Raw genomic sequence first — 26,287 nt, forward strand, 5'->3', positions numbered from 1 at the left:
TGACACATTAATATACACTTGTAAGATATATTAGTATGTATCATAATTAAATCATCACACTTGTAATTTTCTATTTATTTTATAACACAATTTACATTTGTTTAGAAATTTTATAAGTCATTTATAAATAATTTTAATATATAAAAGGTAAAGAAGATTACCACTTTTTATATAAAAAACGTAACTGTAATTAATTTAAAAGGAGTATTACACGATCAAATTAAAAAATGATAAAGGTAAAAAAGTGATGAAAAAGTAAGTAAAAATAAACCAAATTGATTTCTCCATGATGCTAAAACTGAAATTTGATATAATGTAGGATAGAGGTAATTCTATGAAGTGGAAATTCTCCATATATGTTTGACATTGCACTCCAACTCGAACAATGATAATAATTTCCCTTCAACCACTACAAAGAAAATCTAATGTACAAGGAATATCTCAATTGATTTATTGCAATAAGTGTGTTATATAACATTTTCAGACTCAGAATCAAACCCAACATTAAGGATGACAATTTAAAATCGCCTTGCGGTAATCGAATCAAATTGTCCCATTTAGGGCGGATTTTTCCCAGTTTGACAGGTAGTTGACCGGGAATACTATTTATGTCTCAACCCGCCCCGATTTTACCTTAATTCTGTCCCGAATACTATAAACACAATTAAATATATAAAATTATAAATATATTTATTTATTACATTTTATAAGAGTTGTAAATTTTTTTTATAATAATATAAAATTTTAATATATTATCATATATATATATATTATATTAAAAATTCGTTTATATAATTTTATTGTATAATTTTTTATTTTCTTTTTAAAAGATGATATAAAAGATGTCATACGAGATTCTCCGAAATCGAATGAGACATAGATAATATTAAAATAATTCCCGAAATAAAAACTGGACTGGAAGGAGATCATCCCTGCCCACATTAGCGTTCTTTTTAATAACACCAACAATGACACCCATTGTTTTAACATTGTAATTAAGAAAATCTAGTATCCCTAAATCAAATGTGTAATTAATAAAGTATTAAAGATACAAAAATTCTAAAAAGTTTTTAAACTTCAAGATTATCTTCTAACATTAATTAATACTAGCATTTAGCCCGTGCATTTGCACGAGTAATAATATAAAAACCGTGAAAAAAAATTACGAATAACATTTTTTATTTTATTTTTAACCGTTTTAAGTTTATGGGTGAGTCAACCCACAATCCGACACAAGTATTCATTTACTCAACATCATTATATATTAGTTAGTTAAAAAGTTGAACTTATATTAATATTAAAACGTCCCGCGTTTATCAAATTTGATGTTGAATTTAAAATATAAAGTCTGTGTAGCCTAGTTGGTTAAAGAGTTGTACTTGTTTTGTTAGGTTGTAAGTTCGAAACATACCTCTAGTATTTTTAATTCGGACACTTTAAAAATTAAGCATCATTATATATATATATATATATAGATTAGTTAGTTAAAAAGTTGAACTTATATTAATATTAAAACGTCCCGCGTTTATTAAATTTGGTGTTGAATTTAAAATATAAAGTCTTTGTAGCCTAGTTGGTTAAAGAGTTGTACTTGTTTTGTTAGGTTGCTCGAAACATATCTCTAGCATTTTTAATTTTATTTTTAACCGTTTTAAATTTAAAAACGGGTCAACCCACAATCCGACCCAAGTATCCAAATTAACCACAGCTCTCGACCCGACAATCCAGACACTTTAAAAATTAAGCATCATTATATATATATAGATTACACTTTATAATCAAATTATCTTTCACATATGTATAAATATTTAATTAAATTGTATAATAATAATTTCCAATATTAATTATCATTTAGAAAAAATCAAACAACCCAAATCCTTTAATTGACAGTTTTCAAGGCGAAAGGTATAACTGTGATCTTCTTCACCGAGCTCCAAAATCCCGTATGACCAAAGAGTCATCGCAAGAACTCAACTTTCAAGCATACATTCTCTCGACTCTATATATATATCTGCGTTTGTGAGCCTGAGATATTAAGGAATTGAAAAAATCAACCATAAGGAAAGGAAGAGAAGAGGTGTATTAAGACTATTGCAATGTCATCGTGGCTAAGATCTGCGGTCAACAAGGCTGTGGAGGTTGGTAACAAGAACAACCTCACTCGAGTTGTTCGCAACTATGCCGACACCGTTGTCCAACAAGCCGGTCAAGCTGTTGCCGAAGGTGCCAAAATCCTTCAGGATCGCATGGTAACAATCTTTTCTTTTTTATTTAGGGACTTGTTGTTGGAGCTGTAAGTTGACTTTCTATCTCATTTTGATACAACCCATGTAATTATTTTCTTTTGGGTTCTGTTATCTGGATGTAATTGCTGTATGTTTAGTATACTGGGTTTTTTTTGCTTTCTGCATTTAGGGTTTGATTATCTTTCTTTCGTTCAGTTCTTAGTCTAATGCTCTAACAAACCCATGAAAATGATGAGAATCAAGTGGGGTTTTGTTTTGATGGGACGTCTAACATCAATTAGTACAATTTAAAAAAAAAAGGGTATTTGCTGAAGGAAGGGAATAAATCTTAGTGGCATTTCCTTTTGATCTCTGAAGTTCATTTGCTACTTTTGCAACAAATTGGGTGTTTGCTTATCTTCTATCGAAATCAATCCCAACTCCCACCAAACCAAGTTTTGTGAAGGGAGTTGCTACTCTTAATTTTAGTGCATGCTTTGAATACCGCTTCTTACGTATTTAAAATACCACAAATCTTCATACTCAAACATTGAACAGTAGTTGTTTTTTATAGCTTCTTCACTGAAAGATACATTTATGCTGTGAATTGTTTCTTTGAATTCTTTTTGATTTAAAAATGTTCTTGCTTCACTTAAAGCACCTTAAACCTTTACTATTTTTTTTTATGAAAGTGTGTGTTTTATGTCATTATTTATCATTGACAATGTAGGGAGGCAGCAACTATAAAAGCTATAGGCAGACTATTAAAAGATTGGAAGAAGCCTCTGTTTCTTGTAGAGGGCCAGAAAGAAGTCAGTTGATAAGAAGATGGCTGACTGTACTTAAGGAAATTGAGAAATTATGTGGGGTTTCTGTTGAAGACAAAGGAAGCAGTTCTGAGCAATTTCAACCTAATCAAGAACCAAAAGACAGTACCAGAAAACTTCATCTTGTGAGTCTCTCTTGACATCATTAAATCCATTAATATAGCAGCAGACTCAATAATAGAAGGCACATACAAAATGTGAGACTTGGATTCTTATTTATTCTTGATTACATTGACCAAGCAGTCCATGGTCTTAAAATCAATGTGTCATATCCATGTAATTGCCATTACCTCTGGAAATTAGTTTAAATACATAGGATTCTTCTCATATTTGTGGTATAAACATGTCCCTGTTGTATTGTTTCACATTGAACCTGTTATGCACTTGGTCCTTACTTTTCCTGCTTCATGCGGGCTTTCATGTTACCTCTTCTTCTCAAGTCCAAACTTTCGAGCTCGCTATGTGGATTGTTTTTTTTCATTCCTTTCTTTTTCTTTACAGATGGCATATTATATTTAATTTTCTCCTCGACTTGCATCTCTCTATAGTTTTCCTAATGGATTACTTTCTTCCCAAAAATTAACAGTCTAGTTGGCTAGTTCTTACCAGCTCTCATGTCTACTAGATAATTATGGTATATCTTGTGAGATTGATCCCAATGTTACTTTTCCCCTTAAATTTGAGTGCACTTGGTACACATTCAATGCATGCAAGTGTATCGTCATACAGGCATACCTTGCACATATTCCGTTTGTTCAACGTTTCTTGCAAATTCCACCTAGTGCATTTGTTAGTTCCCTTTAAAGGTTTTTTTTGTGAAACTTTTCAGTGAATCTTTATTGTTTCATCAATGTGAGTACACATGTACATGGTAAAATTTCTAAAGTAGGAATTGAGTATCCCTAATATCTTAGAATCTAATAACTATTGTAATAATCAATTTTCAACCAATTAATATTATGAAGAAAAATTGATTCGCTACAACCTTTTATTCGGTTCAATTGTCCTTAGGTTAGGTGGGTCTTTCTATCTCTCTATCTCTCTATATGTCGTATTAGCTTTCACTGTGTAATGGTCAGTTAGCAAATTTCCCAAGGTAAGCTAAGTATGGTAAAACATGGACAAATCAAAAGAGAATATACAAGTGGAAGGTACTATTTGAATTTGGAATAATCGAGCTCGCCATAACCCTTAAAAGTCACATGTTTATAGTTTTATGAAAAATAATTTTCACATAGAATTCCCATTTATTATCACTTTGCTTTGGGACAAAATAAGGTGACCTATGTCCTCACCTCTTTCTGGAGCTCTTGGATGATTCTTTTTCTTCCACGGCTTTGTTGTTTGAGAGAGGATATTGGGTGCTATTGTCAATTCATAATTTTTTTTAACTTGGGTATGAAGAGTACTAGAATATGTAATTATTTTCCTTCACCCCTCTTCTTTGTAATGTTCATAATGCTTCTTGTGTTTTCTTCTCAATAAAAGTTGACCTTTAAAAAAAAAGAGTATTGAAATAGGAGATATGATATATTTCTAGAATTATGAAATTTACCATCTCTATAATATAATTATGATATGATTTTGGAAGTTATATTATGTGATTGAATTTGTTGAAAATATATTATCTCGTTATCCATTATTTAAGAAAAATGCATTCTCAATAATACAATTTCTTTCTTATTCTGAAGTTGCGATCTCCTAAGCGGGATTTTCAGTTTTCTACACACTTGAATCTGACTTTTCTGATATTGACTAGGTTCTTTATTTTGACCCTGACCTGGATGGTGAGCCAATGAATTTTCTGGACGTGTTTCTCTATAGTCAAGCTTTGGAGGGCATCATTATATCTATGGTATGTTATACTCTCTCATAATTGTTCAAAATGCCACTTCCTTCTCGGGTAAAGTAAGAATGACTCCTGTTACACTGTTCCATTTGAGAACTGTAAGATGTACTATAGTTTCTGTTCCATTTGAAAACTGTATGATGTACGGTAGTTACTGAGGGTTGAGGTGAATTGACACATTCCACCATAGTGATATAGGGGGGGCATTAAGGCGTTAAGACACCTTAACTGAAGCAATGATATAAGCCTGACCAAATTGTATGTCCAGTGCATGAAAAAGTAAAAATTACACATACAATAGGAAGAAACTATGTCTAGAAGAAAAGCTGAAGTTTTTTTTAATGCACATAATATCTCCTTCTATCTGGATTTTCTAGATGGGAGAGCTCATGATCATATCATATAAATGAGGACTGAGCATGTCAAAGTCATCTACATATTAGTTATTCATGTGTAATTCAATCGACAAGTCAAGTTGACAATGGTCAGTTAGGTGGTTTGGTACTAATACCGCAATATTTTCCTAGGACTGTTGGGCATGTTTTACAGTACTATCTGACCTAATCCCCAAAGTATGGTTTCAATACACCTTTTCCTTTCCATTGCTTTTAGAATAGGTTTTAGTGTCGTGCCTCTATAAAAAATTCAGCACCGATTATATCAATTCAGCAGTCACCACTCTACGACTTGTGCGAGACGTTTAATATTGACCCTCTGTTGAACAATTGTCTTCAACAGCCATTCTTTTTGTGTTGAATCAAGATTTTTGGGTCTCCTTGTTTAGGCTGACTTTTGTGTGCCTAGTTTGATGGGGATTGGGGAGTATGGAAAGACAAACTACGCCAATTCCATTGTACACCTTTTCCTTTCCAAGAGAATGACTGCCAGTTTTTGCGTCTTCCGAACAAAAGTTCATTTATGCTTCTAGGAAGTTATTCCATCGTTTATTTACTTTCTTTTACTATTGCCTATAAGTTATAGCATCATTTGTAATAGTTTTAACAATTCCAAATATACGAAATCCCATTTCTCTTCAAAATTCTACACAACACAGTTAATATTAGCACATTAAGCTTTTTGTACATTGTAACTAACTGATTTTCTTCTGAGAATATTTGTTATTTGGTGCTTCAATGAATATATTAAATCAAATGATTTTTGTAAATTATTGTGGATAATGTATATAATGGAAAAAATAAGGCAATGTGTGGAAATAGTCAAACTAGTTTAGGAAACCAACTAATAATTTCATTCATTAATATACACAAAATAGAGGCATTTAATCCCTCACAAGTTTCTCTAAATTCCCACGTTGATACAGAGCAAGAAACCTGTTATTGACCACGACCACGTCTTCCGCTGCCTCCGCCATGGCCGGAGTAGCTATTGGTGGAGGGCCTCAAATAATCCAATAAATTTCTTATTCAACTAAGTCTCTGTTTGTTTCTAGGGTTTATATAATTACAGTAAAATAATAAATTGAAAAATGTCCACCTCACAAGCAAAATATTTAGCAACTGTTGCAGGATTCAAATTTCCCACAATAGACAAAATGATGTCAATGCTTCAAACCAAAACCCATCAGCCTTTCATCATTATCAAATGCAGGACCAGCACATGATGGACACATTATGTAGTTGTAACTTTTAATTTCAAATTTAAGGTCCTCTTACAGAACAGGAAGAAAACGAGCCTACAAAGGACCCTTTGGGCCATCTCTTGTTTGGGTGATCTCATTTGGTGGAAGGATATCTCAAAATAGTCTCACCCAGAAATATCAGAGTCCATTTCATATTTTGGCTGAACTATCAACTACTGAAAGTTTTGGCATCACCTCTGCATATGTTCTGTGCCGTCACTTTGGCTGAAATTCAGTACCACTGTGTCAACTGGCAGACCCTCAACGCCATCACTATACGAGAATTTCGACATCGACTATCTGTTCGGCTATTGCCCTGAAAGCCACTCTTTTTGATTGAATCAATATCTTTTATGGCTCCTCGTTTAGGCTGGAACTTACCGTAGTTTGAGGGGGAGGGTGGAAAGTAGTCAAACTATTTTTCCTTCTCTAAATGTTCATGTAATTTTATTCATTAATACACACAAAAATAGAGGTATTTAATCTAACAAATCTCTCTAAATTCCCACACAATCAAATGATTGATCACTCCAAACAGTAATTGAACCACATAAGACAAATTTCTGAAACCCACAAACCAAAATCAAACAAAGGATTTGATGTATGAGAATTTTGTATTTCCAAGTTTTGCTGGTTGGCTTGTAATGTTACATAGGACAGTGTTTAAAAGACAGAGATCCTTTACCGAACTAAGCATTTAATAATATTAAAATTGGGCGGTACATCTGGTTTGGCACAATGAAGTCTAGAGTTTATTACTCAACCCAAACCATGGACCAAACTGTAGGGAACAATGAGAAACTACTCAGCATAGAGCTCTGATTATATAAGTCCCTAAATCTAAGGTGGAAGATGGGGCATGAATAAATTTAGGAGAAGTGTTGTGAATCTTGATTACCTGTATTTGCAACTCCATCTAAGGATCTTTTTGGGGCCATGATATATGAGAATATATGACACATTCACCTCTTATTCTTCTCTCTCTAAGTCCTATAGAAACAGTTTGTCCCCGATTGTGCATGCTGAGTGATGGAAGTTATTTATTTTTATGGCCAGGATGTAGAAGAAAACATATTCCAACCATTTTAGTAGTGGTGATTTGTTTTTATTGAAATCAGTCTTTTTAATAGTAGATGCTGGTTGTTAACTCTGGGTGCACCTTTGTTTTTCTTTTCTTTTTCAGATACTTGAACCACCAAATGAAGAAGAAGTTTCTCTGCTACTGGATTTATTCGGGTTAGTTTGTTGCTATGATTCTTACCAAGATGTGTACTTGTAGAATCATTCTTCTGTTTCCTTCTATTGGGGTTGTGTTGGGTGGGATGTCATAGTATTTATCTGGTCAACTACATTTCTTTGAATTCACAATTTTATTTCTGTTATGTATATTTTTATGATATATAATTGATTACATACAGGCTTTGTCTTACTGGAGGCAAAGAAGTTCATAATGCTATAGTGAGCAGCATACAAGATCTTGGAAAAGTTCTGTCAAGCTACGAAGATGAAGTATTGGTAAGTGGAAGAAACATTGCATTACTTTCTTCTTAACAAGCTACATTCCATTTTGAGTTGGAACAATCATTCTGAATTCAAAATATATCATCAAGGACATTTAGGTGAAACATGATATTGAGAAAGCCATTTTAGTTTTGTATTTCTTCCGATTTATCTTGAGATATGCAATATCTACCCTTGGATGATTGATATCATTTGTCTATATGTGATATGTTAGACATGTAGACAAATGTATAGAAATCAGAGATGAGATATTCAATTATTGGGTGGAGGTGATACAGGCCATATGAGATTTACAAATTCTTAGGTTGGAGGAAAAAATCAGCCATCTATCCAAATATACTTGCCATTCCTTTATTTAATATTCTTAAGATTATACTAACCCACTAATGTAGCTCAAGTGGCAAGAGTGGTTCCTAAGAGACCAAAGGTCACGGGTACGATTCCCACTTAGAACGCCTTAAGTTGAAGTGAGTGTCATGGCTGTGGTGGGTCATGCTAACATCCTATATTAAAAAACGAAAAAAAAGATTAAACTGTTATGAGGCAGGAGACAAGGGTTTATATCCTAGAATCAAAGGTTAAGATCTGGTCTGATCCAAATGCTGCCAAAAGATCTGGGCCCTTGTTTGCGAGAGACCTTGGGCTTGATTTTGGTGTTCTTGACTTGCAAGACACCAAAAATGTTGTGGTTTGCCTTTTGTCCTTTTCCATATTTGTATTTAACTCAAGTACATTGTACCTTCGCCCAAAACAACCAAAACAAGCTTGACAAACCAGTACATAATATGTTGATGCCAACTACATATTTGCCTGACTACTTCAAAGTTATATTGTAGGAAATGAATGAATGGTGGTCCCATGGGCATTTTAAGCATCCAACCATTTTTTATATCAAACAATGTATTTCAGATAACTTGTGACAAAAATTTAGAGAAATGGATTAGTTTAGTATTTATGGTCTTTGGAAAAAATTATCGCAAAGTTAGAATTGTTTTTAAAAATTGAGTTCTTGTGGATATATATTTTATTGTTTTTCATATGTTCATTTGCATTATATTTGGTATTGAATATTTCCTTCTTTCAAAAAAGGAAAGAAACTATATAATATTACCTTTTTTATACCTTGCTCTGCTATAAGGTTCCGGTTTTGCTCATCCTCAAGCTTTGCTGAATCTTTCTCTTTCCCATTCTCGTTAGACTTATTTTTCATGTATCCTTCATTCTGGTTTTAAACTAACATTATGCATACGTATCAGGTGAAACGAGAGGAGCTGCTCCAGTTTGCTCAAACTGCCATCACAGGGTTGAAGATTAATGCAGATGTTGGGAGGTTTCTAAGATTCCTCAGTTCTTCTTTCTCTCTTTTCTGCTGAAGTTTATAGTTGGATGCAAGTGTAGTCATTTGCAGTGAATTTTCTTGATTTATAAAATGCATGTATAGTATGAAACTCCCTCCTCAACTGCAAGGCAATGTTAATCATCACTAGCTTGTCTGCTTTTTAGCCTTTTAACCAAAATTGATAGTTTTATATGATAAACGTGGCTCATTTTTAAGATGCGGATTTCTAATAACGACCTAAAAACACTTTCTTATATCTTTATAAAAAATGAATGGTTGCATAAAGTTTGTTTGTATGAGTTCATTCTATTAATGAATTGGATTCTGCTAGTAATTTCTGTTATGAAAACATGAGGCAGGTTTAGTCACAATCTTATACCATCTTTTATGTGTAGTAACATGTGTTTTGGTTTCAGAGTAGATTCTGAAGCGTATAAGCTAAAGAAGAAACTTGAGGATATGAAAGCATCTAGAGACCTAGCGGTTGAAGTTGGGGAAGAAACCTCTAAGGAGAGAACTTTTGTGACAATAGAGGTAACTGTTTATTGCTCCCTACCTCTTCAAGTGCTTTGATGTGCTGATTTCAAACATTCATAAAGGTCATTACCCTAGAGACCTCCAATATACTCCTCTATGGTTTTGATTTGCTTTTTCTTGCCCCTTGATCTATATTAGCCAAGATTTCGGGATTTTCTCAACTCCTCGCAACTGTCAATTTGCTTTCCTAGAGATATTAAGTAACTGGCCTTACAAGATTTTTTTTCAAGCTTGTAATCCTTGTTATGCAGCTCTCATTCATGGAAGACTTTTGTACTAGTGACAAATGTCATTTCCTTCATCTCCCCCCTTTCCTTCTCCTTGGATCGTTTCTTGTAATAAGTTACATTTCACAAAACTCATTTATACACGCTTTAAAAAAAAATGGGACAACGGATTAAGTATGTAGTTCGCAAACACACTTAACCATTTAACCAGGCGCAGAACTTGCCGCCTGATGGGCTCGAACCTAGGAACTTAGGATTAGTATCCACCTCTTATTGCCGCTAGGCTAGAATTGGGATTTATACACGCTTTAACTGTAAAAAAAAAAAGAATTTTATTTTAAGTGGAGTTGTTCCTGTTCTTAGCTGAGTTAAGTGAATACTGTATGCAGCTTTTCTTTGGACAAAGACATTCCATTTGACTAGATAACCTATGTGCAAATACTATTCCCTTCTTTGTTTATATATCTTCATGTTTGCATCAATCTAGAAAAGGGGTGTTTGCAAGGGATGGATTATTTCGGTTTGATGGATCTAATCTAATCTGTTGTTTTCTTCAGTTTGTTTTTTCTTTTGTAACCCATGAACCTATATTGCCTTCTCCTTATTTTATTTAAAAAGTTGACATTTAAAAAAAAATTGCATGTGTATATCTTGGTCTTTTACGTCTTCTTATTTATTTATTTTTATTTCTTAGCTTCTCCATTCTCCTTTTATCTAGGATCTTCTTAGACTCCTCCATAGCATGTCACATTCTCTTTGTCTGTTGAAGGCTTTCCTTGTGTTGCTAATGCAACTGCAACCATGTGCTTTTTGTTTCTTGTTGTTTGTGATACTAAATTTAAGGAGTGCGGTTAGACTCTCAGATGAATTGAGGATGATAGCTGCATTAGTCCTACTTACTCCAACAGTAACCTGTATGAGACTAAATTTTCATCAAATAAAGGTTCTATTGCAGGTTGAATTCCATATAATCATTGTAATATTATAACTTGCACATGCTTATATAAGTCAAGGTTGTACAAATATATAATGTGGTTTGTGAATACTTAGAGGACTTGCACTCTCTCTCCCTTTCTTTTTTCCTCCACAAACATGGTCCTTTAGAGAGAATGCAAATAAATAATCACAAAACTTGTTTGATGCATCTTGTAGGCATTAAAAGAAGCTCTTGCACATGTTCGAACTTGTTCTCGATTAGAAGGGCTTCTCCTTAAGAAGAAATCCTTTAATAGTGGAGACTCCCCGGAAGTTCATGCACAAAAGGTATTATTTTTCTTTCCCATCATGATGCCTAGTTCTTTTTGGTGTTTCCTATGTTAGTATGTCAACTTCATCTGTTAAGAGTTGCACAAAGTATATTAGTCAACCTTGTAGGCTATAGTTGGTATAATTCTACGGTCGATATGTTGATATAGGCATGCCCTTAATCAAACTCTTTTATTAGAGAAACTAGAATTATCATTACCACCACAGTCGAACACGAAAGTTGCATCATCTATGGGGAACAGAACCAGATAAAATACAAGTTATGACAATGGTTGTCATATGTTACATAATAAAGAGAGAAAAAAAGTCAAAAGCTATACAATCTAAAAGAAAAAAAATACTCAACCATCGTCAAAAGAACCTACGTCGATTTCTCAATGATCCATCACTTGGTCCTAACACTCTTGTCATTAATGGAACACTTAAGTTTTGTTTTCGTACTAAAGTCTGCAATATGGTGATTTTCTTGATCTACCAATCCCCTTACGCCTATTGTTGAGTCGCAACACCTTGAAAAATCAGTGTGTTATATATACGATTGGTGCTTCAATTAACTTTTTCTTAGACTTTTTAAAAGCTTTAGAGAAAACTATATGTCCAATTGAGGTCATCATTCATTAAGCAATTTGTGATAAGAGACACTCAGACAAACCTCCTAAAGAAGGAAGTTGTTTTTGGTAGCCAATTTCTTTTGGCTTTAACCTTACCAGGGTTATGTTGACTGATATAAATTAACCCAAAACAGCGATTGTGGCTGCATGAATTAGCACAAGGTTGACATATAACTTGTTGACTCGAAGACTTCCAATAACTTGTCATATATGTTGGATATGGTACACTGGTCTTGTTAAAGATCAAGGTATCATCAAAGTAAATCACCAATGTTCTCATATTGAAGGAAACAAGTCATGTGTATGATTTCCATCTGAAAGCGCTTTTTGTTTAAGCGGGGAGCCATGGCTGTGGGTGTGGGGTGTTATGCTGATTCTCCTTTATTTCCCAAAAAAAGTCATGTGTATGACCTGTATAAAACTTCCAAAAGAATTGAACAACCAAAGGACATGATTAATCATTCATACAAGCCATCTTGTATTATAAAGGAATTTACAAGGTTAGGTAATTGCAAAACCGGACCTAAATCGATCTCATGTTTTTCAATGAAGTCTAAGTTATGGAATGTTCTTTGACCTCATCTCAACTGGATCCTAGATTTGTTTTTGCAACTAAAAATTATCAATGAAACTTTGGAACAGGTTGACAAATTGAAGGTCTTATCTGAATCTCTTGCCAGTTCCACCACAAAAGCTGAGAAGCGGATATCAGATCACAGGTCAGAAAAAACCCACTTAATGCTTCTCGACATATCAATGGAGGAAATTTTGAGAGAAAGTTTCACCACAATTTTGTGGGACTTTGTGGTATTTTTTTCTATTCGTGCTTTGTTTTTGTCTCCATTTGATTTGCTGAAGCTACATGTTAACATGATTGGATATAAGTAGTTGATTTGCTGTCTTACCTCAACAAAAGCAAAGCCACAAGTGATTAGTCTCATATTCATTTATTTGAAACTATACTTGTGTAATCCAATTAATGCAAGCTTATGGAGATTCATGTTTTAACTTTCTCAATGGTAAAGTTTTCATGAATCATGATATCGACCCCTTTTGTATATGATTTCTCCCGATTCAAATTTACTTCCCATATATCTAGAGAAGGAGAATGCAATGGATCATTTTTTAGGATTTGATTTTCTGCTGCTGCATTCATGCTTTAGTTTCTTTCCATTTTTATTTGCTTTCTTCCCCTGATATATGAAGCAGGTTGAATGGTTATTAATGAAGGCACACCATTATATCCTCCTTATTTTTGTAGGAAGCATGTTTTTCATGAATTTCAGAACCACGTGAATATTCTCTTAGAATGAAATGTGACACCAAATTTACTTTTTAAAATATAGTTTTTATAAACAACTAGTGCACATTTACCTGTTTCTATTGCTTGTTAATATGCATTCAGGAGCCAAAGAACCTGTCAACTTTTCAGTATTGAGAAGTTACATTGCAAAATGATATATAACATTTTACCTAATGTGTAATGTATGTAATAAGATGAACATGTTTCTTTATTAACCTTTTCTTCCAGATCCCAGAAAGAGGAGGCCTTAAAGTTCCGTGTGTCCAAAACAACCGAAGCCACTGAAATAGAGAAGGTACTAGTTTCTCAAACTTGGTGGTTCAGAAAATAAATATAGGAAATGTTTGATATTTTTGCATTAACACCAATAGATATAGTGTAGAACATATGTTGAGAGATGGACTCAAGGGAAGAGGGGAGAAAATAGGATTCCATTGTCTTTCTTGCACTGACAATTTTATTGTAGAAACATCACAAATGTAGGATTGTATGGCTTTGTGTTTGTACCATGTTTTCCCTTTTTCTGCTTTTTTGTTTTTGTTTGTAAAAGCTCGTCACAAAGGTAACGGGCCGGAAGTGTTGAGTTCTTTCGCCCCTTGAATCTTTCTCACAATGATAATAAAACTAGAATACCAACTTTTCTCAAAAGAATTCATTACGTGGAAATGTTTGAATGAACTCAAGTAATCCTCCTTAATAAATTCCCAAAGACTCCTTAATGAAACTAGCAGTGTATCCGTCCGAATCCGGTGTTTTTTCTCCATTGTAATTCATAATAGTTTCCCAAATTTTCTTGATCATGAAGTCATCTTCAATACAAATCATTTGATGGCTGTTAATTTGTGGAGGTCGTTCCCTCCTAAAATTGGTCTCTTGCTAGAAAGCACCAAGAGAAGGTCCTCGGAGAAGGAAATAATGGAATCCCGAATGGTGCTACGCTCAAGGATCTCGACCCCGTTCACCTTAAGGATGGAGATCTGGTTGTATCTTCTTTGTAATTAGCAAAGTTGTGGCAAAACCTGTTGTTACAGTGCCCTCCCTGAGCCACTGGCACCGAAATATTTTTCTGCATGAAAGTAATAGATGCTGAATATTGATGTCTAGTTGAATAAGAATTTTGCTTTTAAGTTTCAATGAAGGAACAAGATAAACCGGATGTAATATGAAATAAATACCGACTATTGCATCTAGATTCAGGACTATGGCACGCTAATACTTGTACTAATTTCCTACCAAAGATGTTATCCTTGACTGTTTGTATTTCTTACTCTAGCCATTCTTTATCTATCTTGAGTTTGACCATTCTAACACGACATGCCTTTGAATGATCTTCAATATGTTGTGACAAGGAAATTTAAATTTGTCCTTATAAGCCAAATGAAACAAACAAGACTGAATAGAAAAATAATCAAAAAACAAAGTAATCTGCTCCATGTTTTGCAATCCAATGCGCACGCAACTTGCGTCTCTTGAAACCCATGATAAGTTGAACTCTAAGGGTGGTACAAACATCCAAAACAATGGGCTTAACTTTTCTAAACTTATTGCCAATTCAACAAGGCAATTGAAAGCACAAAATTGTTGCTAATTTTCGTTGTCAAATTTTATTGTTTTTCTCTCAAATATGGCCATACTAAGTCTTAAGTTGGATTTCTTATGATGTTCTATACATTCAGCTGCTCTCTTTTTCTTGTAATTTTGAAAATCTTTCTGGCATAACAGTGATCCAACCAAGTTTACTATGCTGGTCATGTAACTGTTTTTCTTTTATCCAGGAATTGGGAACTGAAATTTCAGCACTTGAAAAACAACGAGATGAACTTGAAGCTGAGTTAAAAAAGGTTTATCATTTGTTAATATACTTTACCTTCTTTTCGTTGTGGATAGCAACTATATGTTCATAAAATAGGTGCTAGCAGAATTTGCTTAAATTTTCCATTATTGTATAGCCTGAATAGAAATAACTAAATTATTTATCCTATTAGTAGCTTATGCAGGTAATATGTGATTTTTCTTTGTTAGAGCATCCATTTAAGCATTAAAGTGAAGTATATGCTTAATTCATGCTTAAAAACCATACCAATTTACAAAATTCCTTACAAACTGTTAGACTTGATATGAATTTTTAACTGTTAGTAAGGGTTTTTGTAAGTTGGTATGAATTTTGTAAATTGGAAACTTGCAGCCTTTGCATTAATACTTCACAGGGTTGCATCACTTGCAACTTTTGTTTTAATACTTGCATATTTGTTTTTGATTTATTTTGAGTAAACTCTTTACACTACATCGGAAAATCCTTTTTGTCAAAATCCTAACAAACTAATCCGTTCTAAAAGACAATAACAAATATTTTTACGTTTTCTGATTTCTAGTTAAAACTAAATAAGCATTCAATTAAACAAAATCTTCAGAACCGATGGATTACTCGTGTGGTATCAACCTTCAGAGGCTGAATGTGGCATGGTCCTCCATGAACTTGCTTTGATAGTTGTAGAAGAAGTAGATAGATTGTGAATAGAAAGAGAGACTGATAATTGATTCATTTTGATGTGTTAACGATGCTGAAAATTGGCAGATTAAATACTAGAAAAAATGACTAGAAAACAACTAAGAAATAAATGCTAGGAAGATCTCAATGAGATGAGAATCTTAAGCATTATCTAGGGACACCAACATAATAAAGGAAGAAAGGGGCATATTTCTACAATTATATAATTTTTCATTGTATTCTTGTCTCATCTCATTCCTGCTTTGAATTAGTGATACATATGTAACTTCCATTCATTTTTCAGGTAAATATTTCCTTGGGTGCTGTTCAGGCACGCCTTCGCAATACGATGGAAGAGAGGGACCAGTTTTATGATGCCAATGACAAGATCGTAGCACACTTAAAAACAAAGGTCTGTTTAACATTCAAAATTAGGTCAACTATGTTAGTCAGGACCACCCCTTAACACTAAGAAGAAGAAAAAGAATCAACAATGAAAAAAGACCTATGAAGGTGTTAGTCACTTATCTGAATATGGAAGGCCTACCACTGGTGGCCTGTATTGTAAATATGTAGGAAGATGAATTATTGAGGTCGATTGCTACATGCCGAACTGAAGCAGGTGTTCTGGATACTTGGTTGAATTTTTTGGAAGATACCTGGGTTCTTCAACACTCTGATACAGATATTAAAGAAAAGCAAGCCAGGTATGTCTAACAAAACTAGTTTTTCTAATGTCACGAGATGTGTTGCCAATAGGCGTTTCATAGAGTTTGGTAGAACTATTTGACTAGTTTTTGGTTTTTTATACGATTCCTTTCTATGAACTTTGATCAATAAGTTTTTTCATACTAATTGCTGATTTGAATCTTCAAGTGAGGAATTGGAGAAACACGAGAGCTATTTTGTGGGCCTAGTCATCAATCTCCTCTCAGCTTATGAGGTATTCATTATATTCACAAATAAAAAAATTCCTTCATAATGACATTGTAGAGAAACTGTTATCATGTAAAGAGATGTTCATGTATCCTTAATTATTTTCTTATGCAGAAAGAGCTGAAGCCTTTCATTGATCGGATTGGTAAATTTGTTGATAACTTGAAGAACTTGGGTGAAGGGTAACTTGTTCCCCTTGGAAGGACTTATGGCTTTGTTTTTCTTTTGCTTCTTACTAAGCTCATAGATTTGCCTTTTTTGAACAGGTCTGGCATGATGTCTAGGGTGGATACTGAGGGCTCTAAAGAACTCAATCCAAGACAAACTTTGGAAGAAGAATATCTGGACCTTGAAGCAAAGGTGAGTACTGGATCATGGTTACCAGTGATTTTGCTTGGAAAAATATTCTTCTTCTAGTGGTAAGGTTTTCTTGCTTCGTTATTTTACTAATGCCATGACTTCCGGATAAAGAGGTTCAACTGGATAACTTATCTATGGAGTTTCTTATCCATCGTTAAGTTCAAAGTAGGGTATTAGGTGTCTTAAGGAAGTACCTGCAATGCAATTGTTTTGTTTACAATTCCACATGTTTGTTAATCAGTTTTAGTTCTACACTATACTAATTTCAATTCAGCTAATTCTACCAATCCAAGCATAGCCTTAGACTCTTAGTGTTCTATGTTGATTGGATAGTTATCTTCTACCAGAATTCTAGTAGTGAATTTTGTATGCTTACCTAGTTAGTATGATGGTTCATGTGCTCTAATCTTGTTAAATTAGAATTTTTGAGTTTCTTATATTTTTGTTGGTGCTCTTGGCTTGTAGGATGCCAATTGTTGTTTTGTCAATTTGACTATTTCCATTTACATAATTAACAAAAGTATTGTACCATTCTAAAAGAGTCCTCTTAAGGTTCCTTATCTTGTCATTTTCAGATTATAACTGCCTTTAGTGTTGTGGATAACATGAAGGAACAATTCTATTCTCAGCAAGGGAAATTAAGGTACAAATCTATTATGCTTACAAATTATTGCCTCCTTTTTTCACTATCATATTCTACAAATGCTAAATCTAGTTTACTAAACATGCTCTCTTATTTGTTGAGAAGTGAAGTTGGTGAGAGGTTGAGTTAACTTGCAAAGGAAAATGCTCAAATAAAAACATGCCCAAAAGGCTAGATTTGCAAAGGAACTAATGCTTGGCTCAATTCGTCCACTGAACTTGTGTAACTGTTCCTTTTCGTCTTACTTTTAGTAACTCCACATTTTAAGCTTATATATATCGGTTGCAAATAAGCTACGATTTCTTATTTGGTATAAGAAATATAGGCCATTGACGGAGTTAGAATAAGAATAAATTACTTCGTATTAGATGGAATGGGTTATTTGAGATAACTATGCAAGTTCAATTGACGAATTGGAACTTTCCGCAAGTTTAGTGTTCTATTTGGGATTTTCCCTCTCTTTGGCATCTAACCTTGTTATGTTCTTGTTTCCCTGTTTTTGTTTTTTCCTGCTTAATAGTTTCTTGCGTTCTTTCTCCATTTGTTCTAACGAATGATTATGATTATAGTATGATTTTTATCTTTCATTTGGTATATAAATCATTTTATAGACTATGATCCAATTTATAATATAGTGTTTTTCTTCATTTAGTATAGAGATTTTTTTTAAGGATCATGATCAAAATTCCCTTTTTTGGATTAAGATCCGGAATATTTTTAGACTATTGTGATTTTAACAAATGTTGATCTTTTTCGGATCAATGAACATGAAAAATAATTTATCAACAAAACAGCCAATATATATGCCTAATGTATTTTGAGATATGATTGAAAGTAATTGTCTTATTTTAATCCAGGAAAGATGAGCCAAGGGTGAAAGAGCTATTTGACAAGCTTGAAAAAATGAGGGAAGAATTCGAAAAGATTGAAAGGCCAAACTTAGAACTAGAGAACCCTACTATCCCTGAGCCTGAGGTAGTAAGCCCTCGTGAGAAGTCACCACAAAACATCTTCCTGCAGCCTCCATCACCAGTTGCTTCCGTGTCTCCCAAAGTCCTCGCAAATGTGGAGAATCCCAAAACAGAGCAGGTTCTGGACACGGAAGATGAATTGGCGAAATTTGAGTCTGAATTTGGTGCTGTAAGTCGAGATTACACAGAGGAGGAAGTTGGCGACTGGGAATTTGATGAGCTTGAGAAGGAACTGACAGCTGGTGACTCAGCTCCAAGCAAATAGGATCGATTGATTGAACACAAAAGTTTAATTAAAGTTGATTATGCTTTTTACAAAAAACGGTATGCATAAAATTGGCTGGTTACTTTCTTTGCCAAGTAAAGTTTGGATTGGAATGGATTGGGATTGGATGATGTTCAATTTACTCACATGTAAATTATGAGTTGTAAAAGATTGTAACAGTTAATGTTCAAAGCTTTGGATAGATTCATGAATTAATTGTAAATGTTTAGGACCTACAGATATGCATTATCTCCTTAAATTAATATGCAGATGATTTTGCAATGTTTTATATGCATTTATTTTAATCTTACAAGAAAATAAACTATCACCTTTTCAAATCTTAGGATCCAATTTACCCACAAGTTTGGCAGAGGAATATGGTGTTTCCTGTTCCGGACAAATCACAATTCAGTTTTATTATTTTATTATTAAATCAGTGTTCGGTTAAAAAAAAGGAAAAAAGAAATTTGGAATCCGGATTTATTTCCGGGTTCATGAGAAGTGTAAAAGAGTGAAGCTTTTCTTTGTTTCACTCTGTTTTATGTGCAATAGATAGAGTGAATGAGGAAGTTTACTTCATTTTACATCAGTTTTTTAATGTAAAACTGAATTAAGCGAGACATTGTTGTGAAGTTTGCTTCTTTTGACTTTGTTTTATAATTTTTTGGTTAGTGTTGTTACAGTGTATTTCATTTAAGTAAAGCTCATATTTGATTGCGGTTTATAAATTTTGTTTATAATTTTATTTTTGTTCTATTTAAATTAATAATCATAAATTAATATAATTTTATTTTTAATTTATTTAAATTAATAATTATAAATTTTGTTCATAATTACTTATAATTTTATTTCTGATCTATTTAAATTAATAATTATAAATTTTGTTCATAATTACTTTGTGATGGGACACATTTAAAATAGGTTGTATAATTACTAAATTTTTTATAAGTGATATATATTAATTATTTTATAATTAATATAATAATAAATTTATTTGTGATATATTAAAATTAGTTTGTAAAATATATAATTATATATATTATATAATTATATATATATATATATATATATATATATATATATATATATATATATATATATATAAATTTATAGGAAAGAATATTTAAATAAATTTGTTTTAATTATTTTATAATTTATATAATTATATATTAAATATATTTATATATATATATTTTAAATTTATTGGAAAGATATTTAAATGAATTTGTTTTAATTATTTTATAATTTATATGTTTATATATTAAATATATATAAACGTTAATGTAAAACCACTAAACACATTAATGTAAAAATTTTTATTCGTTCCTGTAAAAATATGTATACTTCATGTAAGCCCTACTGGAGAATTAAAAAGAGTGAAATTAACGCTAACCAATGAAGATTGTTTCACTAGTTATTTGCACCGCTTATATGAGTGAAAAAAGCGGTAACTAGTGAAGATTACTTTGCTAGGTATTTATAACGCTTATATAAGTGATTATAGAGCTAACTAGTGAAGATTGTTTCACTATATATATTTACAACGCGGATAAGAGTGAAACGAGCACTACCTAGTGATGGTTTCTTCACTACGTTTTTACAGCGCAGATAAGAGTGAAACAAGCGCTACATAGTGATACTTACTTCATTTCTATTTACAGCGCTAATAGTTTCACTCATGTACGTACGATTGCTTCACACTGTTGCGCTTCGATCGTAATTTATAATATAAATTATTATAATATTATTACAAATTTTCTACTTCCTTCCGATTAATCTCTATCTCTTCAAGTTTTAGCTTCTTCTTTCACGACGATTCAAATTCGGGAATGTTCATATTTACAAACCTACACCCTAAACCTTAAACCCTAAACCTTATTTCGAAAATCGAAAAACAAAATGCACCTAGAGAGAGAAATTTTCTCTGAAGATTTTTTTTCCTCACACCGTGCACGACCGGCACATCAACGCTGCCGGAGCTTTTTACGTCGGAATGATCTCAAATTTCTCCAGCAGATGCGTCTCTTTCCCCCCTACAATCTGACCGAAGGAATTTCATTTTGAACGGAGGAATCGGGAGAAATCACGATTATAGTTTCTAAATCGGATATTTAGGTCGTTTTCGGCACGATCGGCACATTCGACACGATCGGCACATTCGGCACGATCGGCACATTCGGCACGATCGGCACATTCGGCACGAACAACACAAACGACACGGATTCTCTCCGCGACCGCGCTTCTACATCGGAAGTCGACCGCCATCCTCCAGCACCTTCGATCAGTTGTCGTGCGCCCTCTGGAACGTGTTCTGTTGTGCAAGGAACGGTCGCGATCATCTTCTCTTACCGTTGACCGGAGCATTTCGTCAAACCCCCTTCTACAGAGACTTGACGTCGAATCGGCGTCGGTCGCCCTCTTCTTCTCACTTTTCGTTTATAGGTTAGTTCGGACCTCGGTCGGGACATCAAACCACACCGCGAGGCGCGGGTAGGTCTCCATTGAACTTCTTTCTCGCCGTTTGAATCAAGTGTTCGGTCTGGAGGAAGCTTTCGTAGCTACAGACCGTTCCAAAATTGCTTAAACCCTTTATTGTTTGAGCAATTATTTTCAAGCCCCTGTTCCGGTGCGATTGGTTTCCAATCGTGCTGTTTGCGCCCACCCTTTACTGCAGAATTCCAACCTCTGTGGCTCCTTTGAAGATCAGGCAGTTTGCGCTTGATCTTTTCAATGACTGGTACGCGCTCGTCCAGTGTAGTTACTCGGGCAAGGGGCGTCCTTCAAGTCCGCCCTGATGGTCCTAAGAAGGTGCTGAAGGGGCCGTCGACAAGCAGCAAGGCTATGTCTGATAGACGAACTCGCAGGTCTCTTAACAATCCAGAAAGCAGAAGCCAATAATCATGGATGAAGTCCTAAACAACGGAGAAGATGCGCCTATTGATTCTATGCCAAATACATCATCGGGTATGAGTTCTTTTCCACATGCTGATGAATTATATGAGAATAGTTCTATTGGGTTTCATACTGTAACAATATGCATGTTCATAATAGAAATGATAGGATTGAATTGATAGAAAAAGACAATACTGCATATAAAAATGATAGTACTTTAATTCCAGAAAATTCTGTTGTTACTGGACTTGCTGCACAAAATGGACCGTTAGAGTCGCTGGTTGGTACCCTAGACCTGACCGGTCATTTTGTTGGGAAATTGGATTTGAAATCTTGTCTTGCTGAAATTGATGACAATCGGGTAGCTTGTGCTGAAAATTCGGTCCCAATGTTGGAGATAATCTGTCAAAAAGGCTCTAAGGTAATGCAGGAAAATGACATAAATTGTACAGGTTTATTGGGTCCTATTGAAAGCTCAAAATTTGGGTCTGTTTCTGAATCGGGTAAAAACATTATGCTGAGATTTATGTCTGTTTTGAATGATCCTACTAAAGTTGGTACTGGTGTTCCTATTAAGGTAAGTATGACAGAGCTGAATAAGACTGCTGATCGAGAATTAATAGGTTCAAAGAATATTACAAGGTCGGGGGGGGGGGGGGGGGGGTCAGTTTCAGAATCAGGAAAACATGACAGTTTGGGTAATTCAGGTGCAGAGAAAGATCAGAAAACAAATTTTACCGGTCCTACTAGAGAGAATGCTAAACAGGGCAAAATAGGTCATTTTGAAATTGTCTCTACAGGGTTGGAGATATCAGTTGCTCAGAGTTCATTAGGTCCAAAGAAAGATATAATTTCAGAGTCTTGTTCTGCAATGGGAAATCTTACAAATCTAAAAGTCTCGGGTTCCATTAATGATCAAAATGCTAAGTCTACCTGTCCTGCTAAGGATCAAATGGAAAGTCAGATATCCAGACTATGTACTAGGCTTGAAAAAGGTTGGACAGAATACACTAAATGCGCCCAAGATTCTAAACCGAGGCTAAAATTGCAGGATCTTCTAAACAGCCTACACATCTAGCTAAAACTGTTAAAGGACATAGTCTAATAGAATCTGGAAACACTGAAGAAATTGGATCTGAGTTGGAGCTATTCATGGAAATAAATTCAGCTAAATTAGAAAAACCTAATAATACAGATCTAAAGGATGATGAACTGAACTTGATTGGTATAGCCAATGGTGAAAGCTTGGCTGGAAATTATATTGATTCGTTGATTGATGACATCATGAATGACAATCTGTTTGAAAATCTGGGTCTGGGTATGGATCTCATGGAAGCTACAAATAAGTTGGGTCAGAATATATGTCAGGGTATAAGAGGTGAAGAATGTATGGAACTGGAAGAATTAGCCAACGGTTTTCGCTTGGTCGGGTCTGATGAGGGGTTAGCCAACGGTTTTCGCTTGGCTGAGTCTGAAAAAGATAATTTGGCTGCAAAAAAGTTAGGTCTAACAAGGGTGGATAACATGAATATTCAAGTCATTGATCCTGAACACGCCGGTCCTGGACACACTAAAACTACTCATGGCATTGGTCATATCTCTTCAAATGCCGGTCCTAGCTCTTCAAATGCCGATCCTACCTCTTCAAACGTCGGTCATAGCTTTTCAAATGTTGGTCCTAGCTCTTCTAATGTCAGTCATATCTCTTCTAATGCCGATCATATCTCTTTAAATGTCGGTCCTGACATCACATATCCACCTTCTACCGGTCATAATCGCCAAGATAATAAATCTACTAACAAAGCTATGAGCCACCGGTCGAATCAAAAGAACCAAAGTATAGATATTGATTTGGAATCAGACGATAGCACTGACTATGATGAAACAATAATATGCAACCTCGAATATCATAAGTCCATGAAGAAGATATCGGCAACAAAGATCAAACCAAAAGCAAAGAGGCATAATTCTTCCAAAACAAGTGCTGAAATTGAAAAGATCAAACAAGAAACCGGATCAAATAATTCTAAAACAGCTAAGAAGGGTAAGAATGGATCGAAAATCAAAGAAATGAAAAACATGAAGGCAAATAACTCAAGTTCTAAGAAGAATGCTGAAGTAAATCCCAAGGAAACTGTGACACCCGAGGCTAACCCTGAGATATTGAACCTAGGTGCGTTTTCTCCACTCGTTAATCTGGATCATGAAATGCCAATTGATAGCATTCAAAAGAGGAAAACTGATACACAAGAGAAGAGCACTAAAGGGGATATTTTAAAGAAGATCGGAATAATTGAAGGCAACAGTTTTGTGGGAAATACAAGGGTTAGATGGGCCGAAAAGAACAAACAAGTTAGGAAAGATAGCATCCCTGAAACAGTCATCTCCTCAGCTCCTCCTACTACTGTAATTCCTGGAAAAGAAAATACTCAGGCTGATAATAAGGATCCTACTACTGGTCCAACGTGGTCAATGAGAAAAAACGAAATAGCAAATTTGGCAGGACTGAGAAACCAGATGAAGAAGCTATTTTTCCAAATTAATATACAAGAGATTACGATGCCCCAAGAAAGAAATGATCAGTTGAATGCTTAGTTCAACAGTCACTATCTAAAGAATTGGAATCTTCAACAAAGACCAATATGATGAAGTGATCAAGTGGACGATTGACGCCATGAAGGAAATTTCGAAATGTAATAAAACAAAGGTGTACACAATCATGAGCAACCCAAACAAAACCTGGCAAGAAGGAAATGTGTGGAATGGAAATTCCATGAGCGATCCAGAAAAGGGAAAATTCTAGATAGACACCTTATTCCCAAAGGTAAATACACTTGATCATCCGCACTGGTTTGAGCTCCCACCAGAAATTGAAGAAAATGCGTCAAGGCATGGGAGTTTGTCATAGTTGGTCATTTTATGAGCAACATGAATGCACCATTTGCTGAGGTTAAAAGAACGTTGATGGGTCAGTGGGAATCCTCTGGTCTAGAGAGGATCACAATCAATGATCACAGATTCTACTTTCTATCCTTTAGGAATGTAAGCGAAATAAAGTCGAGCATAGAGAGCGAATATACTTTTATCAGGGGAAAAAGATTCAAGTTGTACAAGTGGAGCGAGGAACTTAATACTAATCATAGACCGCCTGAACTTGAACAAATTTGGGTGAATCTTAAGAATGTTCCACCACACATGTGCAACCTGATGGGCCTGGCCTATATTTCAAACATTATAGGCAAACCACTTATGTTTGACCCAACAATGGAAAGCTACGAGCGTGCATCTGTGGCCAGAGTTAGTGTCGAAATTCATCCAAGTAGCTCTCTTCCAATCAAGCTTGAACTTAAAGATAGACTGAGAAATTTATTTAACATTGGAGTACAATACGAATGGAAACCAAATCGATGTATATGGTGTAGCACTTTCACACACGCTACGAATAAATGTCTAGTCAATAATAATCTAAAATCGAAGGCCAATAACAACACTCAAGTAAGCGATATCAATGACACTAACCAGGCTCAGGTTGAGAGAAATGTGAACAGGTCTGAACTTAACAACAATGAACGCATTGAGGATGATAAGATGGGCAACCAAAAGCAAGAACAGATAAGGGTAAGGAAGAAGATAGGAAAAAAATGAAGTGGGTAAGGGTACAAGCTGGCCTTACTAACGTTGATCATATTGGTCATGTTCAGGGCACCGGTCCTAGGGATTCTGTTTTCTCAAGAATAGGTCCTGTTCAAAATGTTAGTCCTGGTCAGAGTATCGGTCTTGATAAAGCTGGACATAGACACACCGGTCCGAGAGCTTCTCATAAAGCTACTGTTCCTAGCCATATTGACCATATTAAGTCTGATCTTGGACTTGCTGATCATGAAACTACTCAAGCTACCGGACTTGCTACTACAGGTCCTAATGAAAAATGTGCAACCATTGATGATCCCGGCTATATTGGTCCTGATACTGGCACAAGTCCTATTATTGTGGTTGATACTATTGTTGGTCTTAACTCCACCGATCCCAATACTGATCAAAGAATTGGTCTTGATGTAACTACATGTCCTGGTTCCATAGTTTCTGGAATTCAAAGATCTATGGGACGGGAAATACTTGGCCCATATGAAACAAGCAAAATTGGATCTGAAGGCACTCCAATAGGTCGTGAGTCTACTCTTCACAGTTCTAGGAATGCAAGCAAGAACCGAAAAAACAATGTCATAAAAATTTGAAATGACCTGATCCTTGGGCTCAGAGCCACCTTTCGAGATGATGAACAGGAGAATATTGGAATAAGTAATAAAGAATCTCTTGAGAATGGACTGGGAAATCTTGGGTTTTATGAAATCAAAAGATCAAGTGCAGAAGAAGACAATTTGGTCTTG

The 26,287-nt window shown here is 34.5% G+C and overlaps 1 protein-coding gene across 1 annotated transcript; it reads left to right on the plus strand.

Annotated features, from left to right (window-relative positions):
- Positions 1 to 1,893: 1,893 nt before the first annotated feature.
- LOC124919893 (cingulin-like protein 1) lies at positions 1,894 to 19,249 on the plus strand. The gene is made up of 18 exons (XM_047460260.1): positions 1,894 to 2,249; positions 2,956 to 3,177; positions 4,812 to 4,907; positions 7,724 to 7,776; positions 7,959 to 8,055; positions 9,318 to 9,391; positions 9,817 to 9,934; positions 11,317 to 11,427; positions 12,684 to 12,760; positions 13,573 to 13,639; positions 15,120 to 15,185; positions 16,137 to 16,244; positions 16,409 to 16,539; positions 16,709 to 16,775; positions 16,883 to 16,950; positions 17,035 to 17,128; positions 17,704 to 17,771; positions 18,629 to 19,249. The coding sequence occupies exons 1-18, from the start codon at positions 2,097 to 2,099 to the stop codon at positions 19,005 to 19,007; spliced, it is 2,049 nt and encodes a 682-aa protein (XP_047316216.1). The 5' UTR covers positions 1,894 to 2,096; the 3' UTR covers positions 19,008 to 19,249.
- The last annotated feature ends 7,038 nt before the right edge of the window (positions 19,250 to 26,287 follow it).

Source organism: Impatiens glandulifera, chromosome 1 (assembly GCF_907164915.1).
Source record: "Impatiens glandulifera chromosome 1, dImpGla2.1, whole genome shotgun sequence".
Taxonomy (NCBI): domain Eukaryota; kingdom Viridiplantae; phylum Streptophyta; class Magnoliopsida; order Ericales; family Balsaminaceae; genus Impatiens; species Impatiens glandulifera.

Bases quoted from the DNA above. Each gene is read 5' to 3' on its own strand.
- LOC124919893 (XM_047460260.1), top strand. From the start codon at position 2,097: ATGTCATCGTGGCTAAGATCTGCGGTCAACAAGGCTGTGGAGGTTGGT. The intron at 9,392-9,816 runs GTTTCTAAGATT...TTTTGGTTTCAG, and splicing joins ATTAATGCAGATGTTGGGAG to AGTAGATTCTGAAGCGTATA. The intron at 17,772-18,628 runs GTACAAATCTAT...ATTTTAATCCAG, and splicing joins TCTCAGCAAGGGAAATTAAG to GAAAGATGAGCCAAGGGTGA.